The sequence below is a fragment of the Palaemon carinicauda genome, chromosome 33 (genome assembly GCF_036898095.1).
Source record: "Palaemon carinicauda isolate YSFRI2023 chromosome 33, ASM3689809v2, whole genome shotgun sequence".
NCBI lineage: Eukaryota > Metazoa > Arthropoda > Malacostraca > Decapoda > Palaemonidae > Palaemon > Palaemon carinicauda.
In genome coordinates this window covers 39740383-39756932 of record NC_090757.1, presented here as the reverse complement: position 1 = coordinate 39756932, position 16550 = coordinate 39740383, and the positions used below count along the sequence as shown (strand labels likewise).

General features: G+C 39.9%; 1 protein-coding gene across 11 annotated transcripts in view; it reads right to left on the bottom strand.

Annotated features, from left to right (window-relative positions):
• The window catches only part of LOC137625931 (solute carrier family 49 member 4 homolog), a 320642-nt gene that overhangs the window by 26727 nt on the left and 277365 nt on the right, over positions 1-16550 (bottom strand). For all 11 annotated transcript variants that reach the window (XR_011040948.1, XR_011040947.1, XM_068356947.1 and 8 more), the window contains 4 exons: positions 12292-12384; positions 11811-12046; positions 11043-11296; positions 10290-10402 (listed from right to left, as the gene is read on the bottom strand). Coding sequence is in view for 9 of the 11 variants with exons in the window: in XM_068356947.1 (XP_068213048.1) it covers positions 10290-10402; positions 11043-11296; positions 11811-12046; positions 12292-12307 (619 nt within the window). In the remaining 2 variants the exon portion in view is untranslated. The remainder of the gene's footprint in view (positions 1-10289; positions 10403-11042; positions 11297-11810; positions 12047-12291; positions 12385-16550) is intronic.

The window sequence follows — 16550 nt, the reverse complement described above, 5'->3', positions numbered from 1 at the left end:
TTGAAGTCCTCCATCAAGGACGCAAGCTTGGACTGCATGTCCTGCAGCAACACCCATTTAGGGTCTACGGCAGCAGGTGCGGCAACAGACGGGGTGAGCGACTGAGGCGGCACCGCTTTGCCTCTCTTAGGCGGCGAGCAGTCATCAGATGACGGCAACGAGTCCGAACTGACCCAGTGGCTACAACCGGGACGTTGGACTTGTCCTGAAGGGACCGACTTACGCTTCAAAGGTCGTGAGACCTTGGTCCAAGGTTTCTTACGAGAAACACCTTCGGACGACGAGGTAAAAATGGGCTCTCTCGTCTTACGTTGGTAGGGGCGATCTTGGGGAGATACGCCTGATACCATAGAGGGAACGTCTGTTCGCTGATCAAGGCCTCTCGAACCCATGAGTCGTACGACATTGCTTCTCCCCTGGGCTTGGGAGCTTGCAAGAGGTCCCGGACTAGGAGGACGACAGGCACGAACAGACGAACCCTCAAGCGCAACACTGTTCACAACACTTTGAGAAACACTAGGCACTTTAACACTTTCCGCGGCACTTTGGCACTTTAGCTCCTTTACGTCCGCCATGAGTTGATTGCGGTCACTTGCAAGGGCCTCAACTCTCTCCCCCAAGGCATGGATAGCACGCATCATGTCTGCCATCGATGGTTCCTGAGTGCTAGGAGGGGGGTTAGGAACAACCACTACAGGGGAAGGATTAGGTTCAGGGGCATGTGGAGAGGAAAAATCTACCGACCTAGAAGAGCTTCTCCTTACCCTATCTCTCTCTAGTCTACGTGTATACTTCTCAAATTCGATAAAATCGAATTCCGAAAGGCCCACGCATTCCTCACACCGATCTTCCAATTGACAGGTTTTACCCCGACAATTGGAACAAACAGTGTGAGGGTCGAGAGAAGCCTTTGGAAGACGCCTATGACAGTCCCTAGCATTACATTTTCTGAACTTGGGAACTTGTGAAAGGTCAGCCATTTTGAATTGGTCAAGGGAAAATTCCAAAAAACGATCTAAGTCATCAACAATTAATCCGATCCAAAAAAGAGTTCAAGGATTTATTTGAAGAAAAACACCTGTACTGCGAAAGCTCAAACCAAATTAAAGTACTTCACCAAATATGATGGGAAAAACTCCAGGTTTCAACAGCGAGTAAAGTACGTCTTGTCGACACGTCGACAGAGAAGAAATTGAGTCTTTGTTTACATCGAGAGTGGTATCTGGCCGACAGTTGGCGCTGGTGGGCACACCCGCAACCTGTATAGCGATCGCTGGCAAGTTTTTACTGTTTTTTGTCTGTCGAGCAACAGAGTTGCAGCTATTATATATTCACCGGCTAAGTTAAATATTTAAAACTTTGAATACAAGACAAAACTCTCAACAGTATACAGAGGACTTTGATTTCAATTTTTTTTTTCCATGTTTATTTCTGTTCATGTATTGCTCAGCAAATACAGAATAATTTCTCCATTGAGCTGCAGTAAGCACTCTTTCTAAAGGTAAATTCTTGACAAAGTTAAGCACAGTAATCATGGCTCTGATATCATGGGTCTTAACCTAGAAAATATGTAGGGAAGATTCATTCATTAAAGTGGATGATCAACTCCTTCAACATGACATAAATTTTTTGACACTGGAAGGGAAACAATTTCACAAAGTAATTACAGACTGTAATCCTAGTTCTGGCAGTTCTATTTAAATACTGTACACTTCAACTGCTCTAATAGGACACAGAAATCTATCCTTAGAGAGAATGTGGTTGCAGAAAAGCGGTATTCAATGTTCTCTACTGTGCTCACTGTCGTAGTTGTGGCTACAGTAATTCTGAAAACCCAGAAGGAAGTGAAGAACCAGACCATAGTGAAGGGTAAACTGAGTGATGGCCTTTGGATTTTGTTTCATTTAGACACTGACATGTGATTTTATTTTTAAGAACCCACCTCTAGAGCCACTAATTGGCAATACAGTACAGTACAGTACTTCCTTGAAAAACATCAATTCAAGAACATATTTCTCGGAATAAAGTTGCCAAAAGTAACAATATTTGTATGAATGTATGTGTAAAATTTATAACTTTGAAAATTATTTGTTATTTAATGACTATGTAGCTGATTTTGAGAACATTATAGCATACAGCGCAACTACTTTGACTGTATTTTCAGGGCCTTGAAACCAAAACATGAGGCATATGGGGAGTTTTATTATGTCATTCTGTACCGTTCAATTGAGCATTCCATCAAGTTCCTTCTCTCCTGTACTTTTTCCAATCTTGGTAAATAAATTTCCCAAATGGATGGAATATAAGTGCACCAATTTAGAAACATTGGTAGCAAATGTCTCATTACAGAGTAGCCTGGGGAGCCTAGAGGAGTTTAGTGTTCTTAAATCCTATAAAATCTTGCCCATCGAGGAGAGCAACAGATTATTTTACTTTACTAGTGATAGTGATCTTCACTCAGAATAGTGGTTTCTGCCAGCTAAATGACCAACCTACAGGAAGAAATACTCTCAAGCTTCAGACAGCTTTTCATATCCCATCAATGGCAGGGAAGACTGCTTACTGGGAATACAGTACAGTTAGCTGCAAGGTAGACAGCTAACTGCTGGGTTAGAAAACTTTATTTTTTTATATAATATAGTGTTTATTCAGACCACTAACCAGGGCTTATTGGTGATGGCAGGAATGACTCTACTTATCAAGAACACCAGACTTAAAGGGAACTGCTAGAAAGATAGTGGTGATGGTCAGTTACATGTAATAAACGTATATCTTATTGAATCGAAGGCTTGCAGTCCTGTTGGAACAATCACGATGTTGGGAGGGGTATTTACTGTTTTGATGAGTGTATCTACAGTATATCTTAAGACTGGCAGCTACAGTCCAGCTACTAATCATCCAATAGCAAATAGCAATTTCCTAATTGGGTCATCTGGAAATCTTAACATCTACCCTGGAACTAGAACAATACTAGTACAAAATGAGAGGAAGAAAATGTACCATTTTGCAGCTCTTTAATGGGTGTAAGACAATTTCCATCACATGGACTCCAGAGCAATAAACACTCAAGTTCTGATACATGTGTTACTACTATTTCTCACAAATACCAGTGGGACACCAACTCTCCCTGTTTTGATATTCATCAACCAATTAAGATTCCTAAAGCTAATAAGAAAACCTTGAACCTACTGGACCTACAAATACTTTATTGCTCTGTAAAAAAAATAGAGGCCCAATTATTTTGGGTACAGTATAAATTTTCAGAGATGAATATAAGTGAATACATTAATAGAACCAGAAAAAATAATTAAAAGGTAGAAATATAAAATGATAATAATAAATAACTAATGTACAAGGATGCTGAAAAAAATTAAGAAAACAAGGAAGTGAATTGAGAATGCAATCAGATTCTTTCAATAGAGATCCCAATAAATTCACAAAGAATCTCTTTAACAGCAGACAAAGTCCTGAGCCATAAGCTGATGCTGACAGAGCATTTGGATTTTTCAGGAAAACTTATTCTGAAACTGTTGGGGGGATGACCTATCATCATTCTCCACATGAAACAGAATGGAATGGGAATTAAAGAGTTGGGAAATATGTCTTTGCTGGGGACAGGGAGACCATTCAACACCAAGGTGTAACCAGGAAATTGGATTGGATTTATGAATTTGAGCTACATAGCCAGGTGATGGGGTCTGTGAAGCCATCAGCATCCAAGTGCAACTGGGGAGGAAAACCTTGCTGTTAAACAACGAAGTACAGTACTGCAAATGTCAAAAGCGGCTGGGTTACAAGATAAAGAAAAGGAAGGAGGAATGGAGGCAAATTAAAAGTATATATGAAAAAACTCCAGCTGGGGGCAGAAGGAATGCTGCAAATACCTTCAAGTAATACAGTACCTAGTGTACTACGTAAGGTAAACTTCCCGCACTATTCCCCAAGGAGGAAACCTTCAAAGTGGTTGGAACTAAAGGCCAATGGGATGCTGCAAAGACAATGCTTAGAGAACACAGCATGAGGTGTAATCACAACACTATCCCCCTCATGGGGTATATCCATGTTTGAAATAGCAACACCAAAAAATAAATATCTCATTGAAGAGGAAAAGGAGTAACATATCTCATTGTCCAAATGGTATACAACACTACATTTAGTTTATAAAAATACTCAATTCCTGTTATACCACCTTACATATACTAATTCTGTAGGGAATGTGGATAAATTTTTATTTCTTAAACTCAATAGATGGTCACCAAGCTAGCTTATAAAAATGGTCCAAAGGATGTTTTATCTACTATCAATGTCAAATACTTAAGGAAAATTTGTTTTGTCAATTTTAATTTAGCCCACTCCTACATAACCAATGGTTATTATGACCTTGTGGGTCAGATGGGGTTAATTAAAGCCATGACAGGATGTGCAAAAATAAAGGATTTTGAAGCTACAAATACCACACAAAGTACAGTACTGGAACATGCAAAAAATTACATAGTAAGTGGCTCTGTACAAAGCAATTAGTTCCCTTCAGCCTGATTTAAGCAATTTAATTTGTGAAGTTACAAATTACCTGTGAACTTTAGGCAATATGTATATGCTATCCATAAAGGATATTTCACTAGTCAGAGCTAGAAAATCGACCACGGAACCAGTTGCTCTTCCCATGGTATTATTCCAAGGGTGCCCATTGCCTGTCCAGTTATTCAAACTCGTCTTGGAAATTACCTTGGATGTAGTTCAGTTATCATCTGGTAGAGGCTCTATTCTGAAAAAAGTAGGGACATCAAAATGTCAACTTTCTTATGTTGATGACCATACAATAATAATTAGTTCTCCTGAATATACTTATTGTAGGCTTAATAATATGAATGCCTATTTCTCATTGGCTGCTTGTATGAAAGCAAAACCCTATAAATGTAGACACTTTTGTATGGAAGGACCTTATAGCTCCTTTAATCCAGTCAGAAACTATGTACTGTACTTAGTATGTGGATGGAGAGATGTAGCGTATGGAATTTGGGCCAGATACCCTGACGCTGGATTCAGGAAGGACACTTTGTGCTTAGGTTTAACAGGGGAAAAACCCTTCACTTTCATTGACAGCAGGATCTAAACATGGAAGTGGGAACAGAAGTAGGGTAGAAGCCTAAAATGTGAATGCAGGTAAGATGGGCTGCAAGGACACTACAAAGACTCTTTGGTACTACATGCAGTGTGCTGCTCGAGGTACTCTGAAACCTAAGCTGCTAGTAACAGAGCAGATGAGCCTTAAAAAGTTCTTAGCTGAAAGTTATCAGAAACAGATACCTTATTTACAAATATTGAAATTTCTTGCAGTAGTAATGTGACAGTTCAAACAAAAATATGGCACCACAATAACTTATCATTACCATCATCACTTGGCCTTTCACGATTTAAGCTTCCCTATAACTAAGAAGAAAAGAAAGGAATTGTTATTGGATATTAAAAACAATTTCTTGATCTTGCAAATATAATGAATGAAAGTTAAAGCATTATCAATTCAGTGGCCCTTGAAAAAAGTAAGTTTGAAGGTTGCAAATGCTCAAATACACTCATAACGAGTCCAGTGCTAAGTTTAAAGGCTGTACAGTATGATAAAAAGGGAAAACCATCTGCAAATGGGATGTTTCTACCAATGAAATCAAGAATTTTGAAGCCGACCATTGGCTGCAAAACAGTTGAATGGATTGTTTACTCTGGCAATACATTTTTGGGGTGGCACCATCACAATTCAAAGAAGGCCCCTTGTAGGAATATTATTACTTGCCAAGCTATAACCCTAGTTGGAAAAGCAGCATGCTACATACTCAAGGGCTCGAACAGGGGAAGGAGCCTAGAAAGAAAAGGAAATAAGAAAATATGACGATCAATGGGTTGGTATATATTCCACCATCCTCCCCCTCATCAAGAGGGAATGGGGAAGATATTTCTCTGGATTCTAAGGAATGGAGCTTAGAAGTGTAGCTTACCAGCCTTAAGTCCAATCTAAAAAGTAATGGTATGACTGTTTTACAGTATCCCCAAGTAAGGGAAGGAAAGATGAAGGAGAAGACACAGTCATTCTCCCTTTCATTCGAGACTTACATCGAACATGTTATAATAGGCAAGATGCTTCCTGTCCCCGTGCAGGAGCTAGGCTGGCTACACAACTAATCAAGCAGCCATCACAGGATCAAGAAACAAAAGTGTTGAGGGACTTGTGAGTATACTCCTGTAAGTAAAAGTCTGTGAAGGTCATTTGGCATTTCCACACCCTAGCTTTCAGAACCTGACCAAGAGCAGGATTCCTCTTGAAAGCTAAGGTAGAACCTATACCCCTGACTTCTTGAGCTCTAGTCCTGGCTGGTACCTCAATCTTCTCATTAGTTGAGGCTTATGCCTCACGGAGCCAGAAAGAGACCGTGTTCCTCGACACCTCTTTCTTGGTTCTGTTAATACCAAGTAAGAGTCACTGACACTCAGGTCTGAGCCCTTACAGGACACAAAAAGTCATCTCCTCTTCATTGTCACTTGACATTTCTTGTAAAGAGAGAATGCAGGTCACGAACCTGGGATCATGCACCGAAGGGTTCTGGATTTTGGCTATGAACTTTTAACACAAACCTAAAAGAGACCTCCTTCCAGCCCTCAGTGTAGGTGGCTAAATAAGAGAGACCGTGCAACTGCCTACCCTCTTTGCCGATGCTAAAGCTATCAAAAAGACTCTAAAGGGTCGGATCTCTGTCTGAAAACCTTCTCAAAGGCTCCGACATGGTACACATATGAGCCTTGAGAACCAGAGTCATTTCCCACTCAAAGTCCCTGAGGTCTCGGGGTGGGCAAGGCTGCTTGACGCTCCTAATGAATATAGATAACTCCCATGTGAAGGAGAGGCCTACAGTATAATTTTCAGTTGAAAGACCATATTCAAGGCTAAGCAGTAGATTTTGACAGCTACAACTGAGAGGCGCTTCTCTCAGTGAAGGAAGATAGAGATATCACCGATCTGCACTAGAGATGCTCTGACCAGAGAAGTATCCCTTCAACGACACCAATCGCAAGAGATGGCTCACTTTTCCTAGTAGACAGCTGCAGGTGACCATCACAGGTATCTTAACGAAGCTGGAAAACCTAACAACCCATGTCAGAGCAGTATGCATGGAGGGAGCCGGCAATAACAGGAAAGATCCTGTTTAGCCTTTTTATGACTGCTTCTCAACTACTGCAAGACATCAATAAAACAATAAAAGGCTGCGAATGCTTATAAAATAATTAGTTGGGATGTTGGAAAAGTAATTAAAAGGTTTAAAAATGGAAAGAAATCAAGAGTTATTTCATAACAATACTGCAGTAGAGAAAAGGGATATTTCTGGAAGAAGAGAAGCAAGACACAATACTGTAGAGTAAATAAAAGATTTAAGTTTATGTTACGAGAATTGCAGAGAGAGAGAGAGAGAGAGAGAGAGAGAGAGAGAGAGAGAGAGAGAGAGAGAGAGAGAGAGAGAGAGAGAGAGAGAGAGAGAGAGAGAGAACAGCTTGAACTTTTAAACTAAACTTGTGAGGTTTGAAGAAAGGACCTGGCCCACCCCTGTTCTGAGAATTGCAGAAATACAACCGCTCTCTGCAGATGGTTTGCTGGAGCCCTTTGGCCAACTGCGAATAGATTTGATTTGACCTTGCCCTCTATAGAATACTATGGAAATGCTGAGGCCTACTGTGGATGGTTGCACAGTTCTTATAATCCTCATAGTTTTCCCTCTTCATTTAACCCAAGCATCCCTCTACCCAAATATTGTAATTAATTCAAATGTAACCAAATAGTTCTAGTGAGGGATAACATAATCCGGTTAAAACCTAACAAGGAAATTAAGTATTCAAAACTCCTTGATGACATGAGGATAAACTAAAGGACTGAATACATATTAGTTGTGGATATTGTCATACATAGCTAAATCCTTTGAATTATTCTTACACAGTCTTGGACTATGGTAAAATGTCATAAAAAAAACTGACAAAGGCCGACACTTGCTTGCAGATGATTCTATTCCCTCTATTAAGTATATTGAAAAATAAAATTTCGTAGCAGATACAGTGCATCCTAAGGCAAAGTTAGCAGATAAAAGTATTTAGGAAGAGAAGAATCCCATAAATGTCTGGCTTCAATTAATTATTGGATGTTTCTTATAGGTTCTAAGAAACAGAAATTAGACAAGGTTTTGAGAGCAATACTCTAGTTAGAAATGACACATACTATGCAGAAAATTAACGGACCCAAGATTCATTTTGAGGCCTTAACAAATCAAAAGTTAGATATTTCAGTAAAGTTAACAAGCATAGAACCAGCCATCTTTGGGGTGCTGGCCATACTAGAACCAGTTTACCATAGAAAGCACGACCTGGACTAGTTAACCCGGGAAATACTGGCAGTCTCAATGATGTGATTCCTCTAGTTCAGTAGTTTATTGGAAAAACTTAGCACTGAGCATTATTGCTAGGAGGCTCGGAAGTGCTTTAAGGGAACGAAAGTTGGCAAAAGAGGCTCCATCACACTGCAAGACTTACAGCAGTCTGCTGATGAGCTCCATTATAATACGTTTGGGCTATGAATAACAGGACATTCATCAGTTTCTTATGTTTCTACTGACTTAGTTACATGAGGATCTTGACGAGGCTGTGGCTTTAAGTGGCAATAGTACCAAGGATTATGTACCAAGGGAGGTGCAGGCCAGTAGGTAATCAATAGTACGTTATTCTAAAGTAAGCATTGACAAAATATAAGTGAGAAACAAACGCCATCACAAATTCGCTTCCCTAGAATCCTTTACGGTACTGTTAGGCATATTTTTGTCTGTCATCATGATGAGCTTACACTGAAGCTATTATGAGAATTTCTGTATCAAGTAAACAGTTTTATATGTAATATAGTGGGTGAAAGTGTGAGAAAATTTATATTTTGAGACTCCCCCTTTTGCTCTTCATCTCTTAAAGATTGAAAATTACAGTTTTCATCTAAAGCTGAAAACAGTCTCATAACCTGCTTGCAGTGATAACTCGGTATGGAACTTTGAATAACAGACACTAGACTAAGTAGTACAAACCTACCCAGGCAGACCTCTTGTTTCAAATTCATTTATAGTATTGTCACCAAACTCAGTGTCTCAGTGTAAACCTCTGCTGTACTACTGCTACTCTACAAGCACTCAAGTTTAAACACTGGCAGGTGAATTTCAATAATATTCATGGTACAGCTTTTCTAAAGTTGTCTGAGTTTGGGATAGACAAAAGCTAATATCTCTTAGCTTCCCAATGTCGACCAAAATTGAGTGATGGCCTTGGCCTGGCTGGTATTTGCTGGGGCCTAAGTCACTTACTGTGGGCTGTGTGGTTGACTGGAACCCACTGCCTGATATGCATCTAACACATCTCATAGGCTGTTTCATAGTCTTTGCAAGATTCTCAATGGCCATCGCGTGATTTAAGCTTGGGGAGAAAATCTACTTCAGTACATCAATTTAGACATATCCACAGCATATAATTCATCACTTCATTGCTAGGGGAGTTTAGGAGTTTGTTCTTGTTCTTAAATTCCCTAAATCATTACCTCTCTCAGTAAGCATTTGATGATGCAACCTTAATGGTTGCAATGATTTTCATTCAGAATGTTTATCTGCATGTTGATTTGCAGATCCACAAAAGGTAGGCATATAGGAAACCTTGCATACTGTATATGAATTATTTTCTTTAAACCATTTACTCGAGCAACTGCCATGTAATGTACAGTATTGGGTTTTCTTCCAGCTTTTAATTTACAATACTGCATCCGTGCACTTGCTATAGCTATATCGATATGACTGTATGCCAATTAACATTCAACATTTAGGCTACTTTAAATCAATAGTGCTATTTTTCTATGAATACCAAAATAAACAATTAGAGAGTGAAATGTAAAAGAGCAATTCTGTCTACTATAAATATAATATAGGATACTGTATTCCAATAGATGCATAAGCCATTTCAAAACCATAACGCCATTTTTGGTCACGAATTCTTTCTTTGCATGGCTAATGAGGCAAGTTCTCATTGAGTGGCTAAAGGAGGTTTACCTGCAATGTTTGAGAAGGGCAGAAAATCGTTATCCTTCAAATCTCTTTGTAAACGGCAACCTTGATTTCAGCTTATAATTAATGTTATCTCTCACTCTGAGTAGGTTGGTTTTTAACCTGAAGTAGTTTTAGTATATTGTACTTAAACAAATAAAAAGCAATCAAGAATTACAAAAGGTTCATTACCAGTAGCTGTTGTACGTTCCTTGGGTGGGAACCACTGTGCTGCTATCATAGGAGGGGCAGCCATTACTAATGTGCCAGCTGTACCAACAAGTATTGCGCAGAGGTGACAGGATCTGGAATCAAATTACAATAAGGAATACAGTAAATTTCTTACATATTTTGTGGTATGTTAACATGCAAACTTTACAGTATGTGGTATGTGTATAAAATGCCTATTAGAAATTTCCTTACCAAATTTAAAGGCTGGTCTCAAAGATATAAAAAGGGGTCTATTGGAATCTAAAATTATATGAATGCCCAGACACAAATCCTAGAGACTGAGTAAAATAAAAAGTAAGTGTTATTAAGCCTACAGTAAACATAGATTCCTTTCATGAAGCATCAAACACACAATAATTGTTTTACTATAAAATGCGCAACACAGTATTCTATAGTCTATAGCCCAACTTACGATTGGATTTATGGAATTTTGGTTATATAACCGGGTACTGGGGCCCCTGAGGCCATTCAGCAAGAAAGTGTAACTGAGGAAAGAAGTTGGTCAACGAGATGGAAGTGAGAAATTGTGAACGAGGTAAAGTAGGAGGATGTGAAGCAAGTGCAGCTAAGGGATGAGGGAATGTGCAAAGACCAAAAAGTAATGCCTACATTGCATCACACGAGGTTCTCTGATGGCACTGCCACACTATGTGGTAAATGCCCTACATAATTACAAAGAGTACAGAAGATATTATTATTATAATATAAACCTACATTGTAAAAACTTCATTAGAGTTTGTAATGAAGGCCAATACCCTAAGAACTGTCCCTGCAGCAATCATAATGGCACAAGCGAAGACGCCACTTCGAAGTCCCTTTTCATTCATGAGCCAACACATAGGCGTAATGAATAAGACAAAGGTTATCGTACCCCAGTTGGCCATCATTGCAACTGTGCTTGAATGCCATCCACTGAAGGCTACACCAACGCTCTCGCTGATTGGGCCCCATGTATTCCATTGTAGGCACTGTAATTTCCAAAGGTAAATAAGGTACTTTTTATCACAAGGTCATTCTAATATAGTACAGTACTGTCTCATGTATGTACAGTATGTATGCATAAATGAAATGTTTTATATAAATATATACTGCATATATATACTGTACATGTACAGTATATACAGTACAATATATCATCATCATCAGCCTTAACTAGTTCACAACAGGATAAAAGTCTCAGATATGTCCTTCCACTCGCGTCCGTTTAAGGTCCTTTTATGGCAGTTTATACCAGCAAATTTTCTTTGTTCGTCAATTCATGGACCCCTAGAGAATGCAAACGAAGGAGGGAAGGAAAAAAAGACAGTGGAATAACAAGCTAAAAAAATTTTGCGGGTATAGACTGACACAGAAAGACCATAAACAGACACAAGATTAAATCATTTCAGTCCCATTGTGATTAAATTTCTTTTGGTAAACCTACTGCACTTCAAAGTAGAATATATCAATATTCAAAAAACGCATCTTTACAATCCTACTAACCTGGAACATCGCTATAAAAGAAAACATTCCCAAAATCCAGAAACGACTGGGATAAACCTTGATAACATTCAGTCTGGAGTCCTCGTCATTTTTGTGAGAGGAACCAATACCATCAACTACATCTTCATCGATATTATTTTGATTCTGATATGAGGGTGGTATGGCTGGGAGAACAGCAGGAATTTCTGGGCTTCTTTGGGGTGATCCTTCTTTGGTATCAAGTAGAGGTGATGATTCTAAAGGGAAGAAAGTGCAATGTGATATAATGATACACTAGCTGCAAGAAATAATCCCTAAAGATCCCATCCTTAGCATGATAAGAGTAGATTAAACAATCATTAGGTAAACTATATCAAGGGACTCTTAAAGCAACAAGAAATACAGACAGTTGTCAAATATTTATAAGACATGATTAGGATTACAGATATCAATCACATATTTAAACAATTTTACTGAATCCGAATTCAAGAATGTTTCTTACCATCAGTTGCTTCCATGTTTATAAATGAGGGATGTTGATTTAGGTGAACACACGAGTATAGATCACTTGCAAATTATGTACCCTCTTCATAACCTGAAATAAAAATAATCTTGAAATTACACATATTCATTTATAATGTTAAACCTGTCATTAAACTTACAAAAACTGCTTTTCAAAAATTGGTTACTAAGAGAGGGTGGGTAACCCAAAAACCCTTTCTTCCAGCTATATTTCCCAGAATGGATAACTTACTGTTGCATAATATGACACAAGTGATACATTTAGTTGTGCTGCACCTTACTACATAACTTTTGTTTAACAAATGGCATGTTCCATGGCCTTTCAGCCATTGTTTAAAACTTTATGGCTCAAGTCTCTTACTCAAGGGTAAAATCATGCAAGATTCACTTTCATTTGACTACATTATTTTGTTTAATCACATGGTTTTTTAAAATTACAGGATTACAATTTGTCATTCGCCATAGTGGATAATACAGATGACAGAAAATTTGGGAAAACTTTCATGACAATTTGCCCATTCAGAAGCCATCAGTTACCTGCATTTACAAGACAAACACTTCATATACTTGTGATGACAATATTGTGAGTTAATAACCGATAACCAGAACTTATCCTCATAAAAAAATTGCTATCTGCATTTCAGCCAGGCATTTTCAAACAATTCTATGTGACCAATATGAAAAAAAACATCAACACATGTCAGTCCTCACTTGTCAAATGCATAGTCTGGAACTATTTTGTGTGTTGAAACCTAAGTATGTTATACATATATCAAACTGTCTTCATTGAACATCAGTACATAATGGCAATCACCATGGGAAATGCCCCAAGAGTGATTGGAACTATGTGCTCTAGGTGCACTTAGGGTATTATGAGCATGAATAACGCTTTACCTTAAGGATTTGGAAGGCCATGACCCGACCAAGCAAGCAAAAAAGATTAAAATTGCCCTCAGTGATGAAGGTATGCGGTGCATTCTTGCAAGGGCCCTCACTGATGAGGAGCATGGAGACACGGATAAAATTTGATCTCTGATTGAAAGCAAAGTTGACGCCTCTGTCCAAATTAGCTTCCAAGTCCATCACCTATAGTTTGCCAACAAAAAACAAAAAGCTGATGAAACCATTAGCCAGTTTATATCATGCCTCTAAGAAAAGGCAGCCAAGTGTAATTCCAGAGGGAGGAGCTCAACAAGAGACTAATTGAAGTAGTAATCATCTGTACGCCATATGACGAATTTTGCAAAGAATTTTGACGAAAAAAAGGGAAGAGTCCTAGAAAGGGATAGAGGGCTGTTTATACATCTCTAAAGAACATGTTCCCGCAACCATGTGCAACTGCCCGTCAATGAACCCCAGCACCGTTACAGTGCCAAAGTGCAACAGTTCCCCCTCCCATAGCACAAGTCCTAAGTGATGTAGATACTGCAGCACTGTCCTTGTCACATAATCATGTCCCTCAAACAATGTTGCATGCAATGCATGAAAAGCCAGGGGTCACTGAAGGAAAATGTCGCAAAATAAATGGCTGAAAATCCACACCCAGGAGAAAAATACTACACTACTTGTTGAGCAGCTATCACATCCCAGAGAGAACGTGTTGAAGGACTTGTGGGTACAATCCCTTAGGTAATGAGTTGTGAAGGTTACCTGGCAATTCCACTCCGACCTCCAAAACTTGCCCTACAGACAGGTTCCTTTTGAAGGTTAGAGTAGTTCCCATTTCCCTGACTTCATGAGTGTGAGTTTGGGATGGTACTGCCTTATCACTATCTGCTTGATGATCATGCGTTCTGGTTATTGTGTCTCAAAGCCAGGAGATTGTGTTCTTAGACACTTCCCTCTTAAACCTCAAGTTTTGGAGCTATGGTCTAATGGATTGAGTGCATTTCAGATGGCATCTTAGTTCCCTCACAGGACCAAGAAGTAACTCATCCAAATCTTCAGTTGCTTCCTAGAGTGAAGAAATAGTAAAGGACTTAAACATAGAGTCATGAATGACAGGGATTTGAGCATTTGTTATGAATTCGGACATTAAGGAAAAGGAGACTTTCCTCCAACCCTCAGTAAGATATACTGTACCACTAAGACAATTTGTAGTTTGCTAATCCGTTTAGCTGAGGCCAAGTCAAGCAACAAACCTGACTTTAGTGTGAGATCCATGTCGGAGGCTCTTCTCATGGGGGTTTGTATGGGACTTATTTCAGAGCTAAGGACTTTGGTAATGTCCCAGGCTTGCGGTCTAATCTTTCACTGTTGAGACTGAAAGGAGTTCCTCTCTCTGCAGGAAGACCAGAAAGTCTGCTATCATTTGTATAGAGGTTCCAACAGGAAAAGTGCCCCTGTTACAGCACTAACCACAGAAGATGGCCTACTTGGTCTGGTAAACTTCTGCTGACTTGTGGAGATATCCAAACATCTCTTTTGCAGTACTTTGCGAAAAGCCTGTCTTTAGGAGGAGATACTGGATAACCTCAAACCATGAAGTGACAGGGATGTCACCGAGCTGTGATGTCTCTACAGATGTGGTTGGCATAGCAAGTTAGGTCAATTGGGAAGTTCTCTGGTTATCTTGGATAACAACAACAGGAGGTCTGGGTACCACTCTCCTTGTGCTCACTTGGTGCCACCAAGGTTGTTCTTAGATTTAGTGTGGTCAAGACCTGTTGATGATCCTTCTGATCAGGTAGAATAGCGGAAAAGCATAAGTGTCAAGCCATCCCATGGATGTTGGAAGGTGTTCTCAAGAGGCGTTGTCTGATCCAGTACTGTATCATGGGCTTCGCTTGTATCTTTTGGACCTCTGCAAAATGAGATGTTACTCTAAGGACTGACTAAAGTGTCCGACATTGTCAGTGTCCGAGTGAGAGGAGGATGAGAGCCAATAAATGAGATGCAATACTAATCCCTCAAGATGCTTACTATCCAGACCTCTGCTCCATGGTGCTGCCACCTTGCCCCTGGCTTGAAGGGCATCCCCTACTCATGACAGTGTAAGGGGAAGATTGCCTTCCCAAACATCCTCTAGCTCCTCCCCTGCCTCTTTCCCTCCTAGGTTTACTAACCAGAATGAAAGGGGCTAGGGTAAGAAGCTCTCCTCGAGGAGGATGGCACTGGGGTAAACGGCCTAGCCATAGTTGTCGGAGCCTTTCTCAAAGCTGACTTCAAGCACGGTTACCGGTCTGGTCTTTTGAGTTAGTTTTGGAGTGCCAGACTTCTTAAAAGAGACTGCATGGTCAAAAATGGAATCCTAACTGTTCTTCCTCCACTTTTCCAAAGTTTCTTCCACCTCTTCAGAAGGATAGAGTGCCTGACTCATAGTTGGTTGGAGCATTTCTTAGTCCTAGGGTTTCTTCTTGTTTTCAGGATTTGAGATATCCTGCGAGGAAACAATATAAGCGAGCACCCCAGACAGTGGTCCAACCAGGAGGTTGGTTGGAGGCTAGCTATTACTGTGGCTTCCCTGTTTGAAGCCTCTGAGGCAGAAATTATTAATGGTTGCCATCCTAGTCTTTCAGCTGACATACTTGGCATAATTTCCTGGTCAATTGGGAGGGGAGAAGGGATGGCTCCCTCTGCCATGTTAGACCTCCTCTGTCTAGATATTGAAGGAGGCAGAACTCTATTTCACCCACTGGCCTGGAGTGAATTACTTGGTCCAAAGACCTGGTCATTGGCACTATCTTGAGCCTCTTTGGACAGTTCTGACTGTATTAGTTCTAAGGAGGGTCTGGGGCTCCTGTGTCCTCCCCCAGGCTACTAATCTGCCTCATTAAGGGCAGTAGTTTTAAGAAGGTAAACTCTGTCTCCAGATTTTCAGTTTCTGCTAGAGCTGAGCCTGTATCTATCTTAGATGGTTCTATTGACTTTAACGATTCATCATTCCTTTGTCGCAGGGAGTCAAATTCTTCGGTTCGCCTGCTCAGGGTTTTATCTGGATCAAGGACCAAGGACCGAGCCTGGGCAATAGTCCATTGAGGTAGATGAGGTAAAACTGTGCCCTGAGACTTGAGGTGAGCCCTCTGCTCCCGCACTCTCCTTGGGTGACTGCCTAAAGGGTTGTACTTCTGAAGGATGTCCATCCTATACCCAAAACAGCCAGTACAGTACATATACCAGACCAAACCTCTCAAACGTGGATACCCAGTTCCATTATCAACATAGGCGCCATACCACAGTCATGCTGTAAAGACAGGCATCATCTATTTAAATTAATGATAATAACCTTAACATTAGATG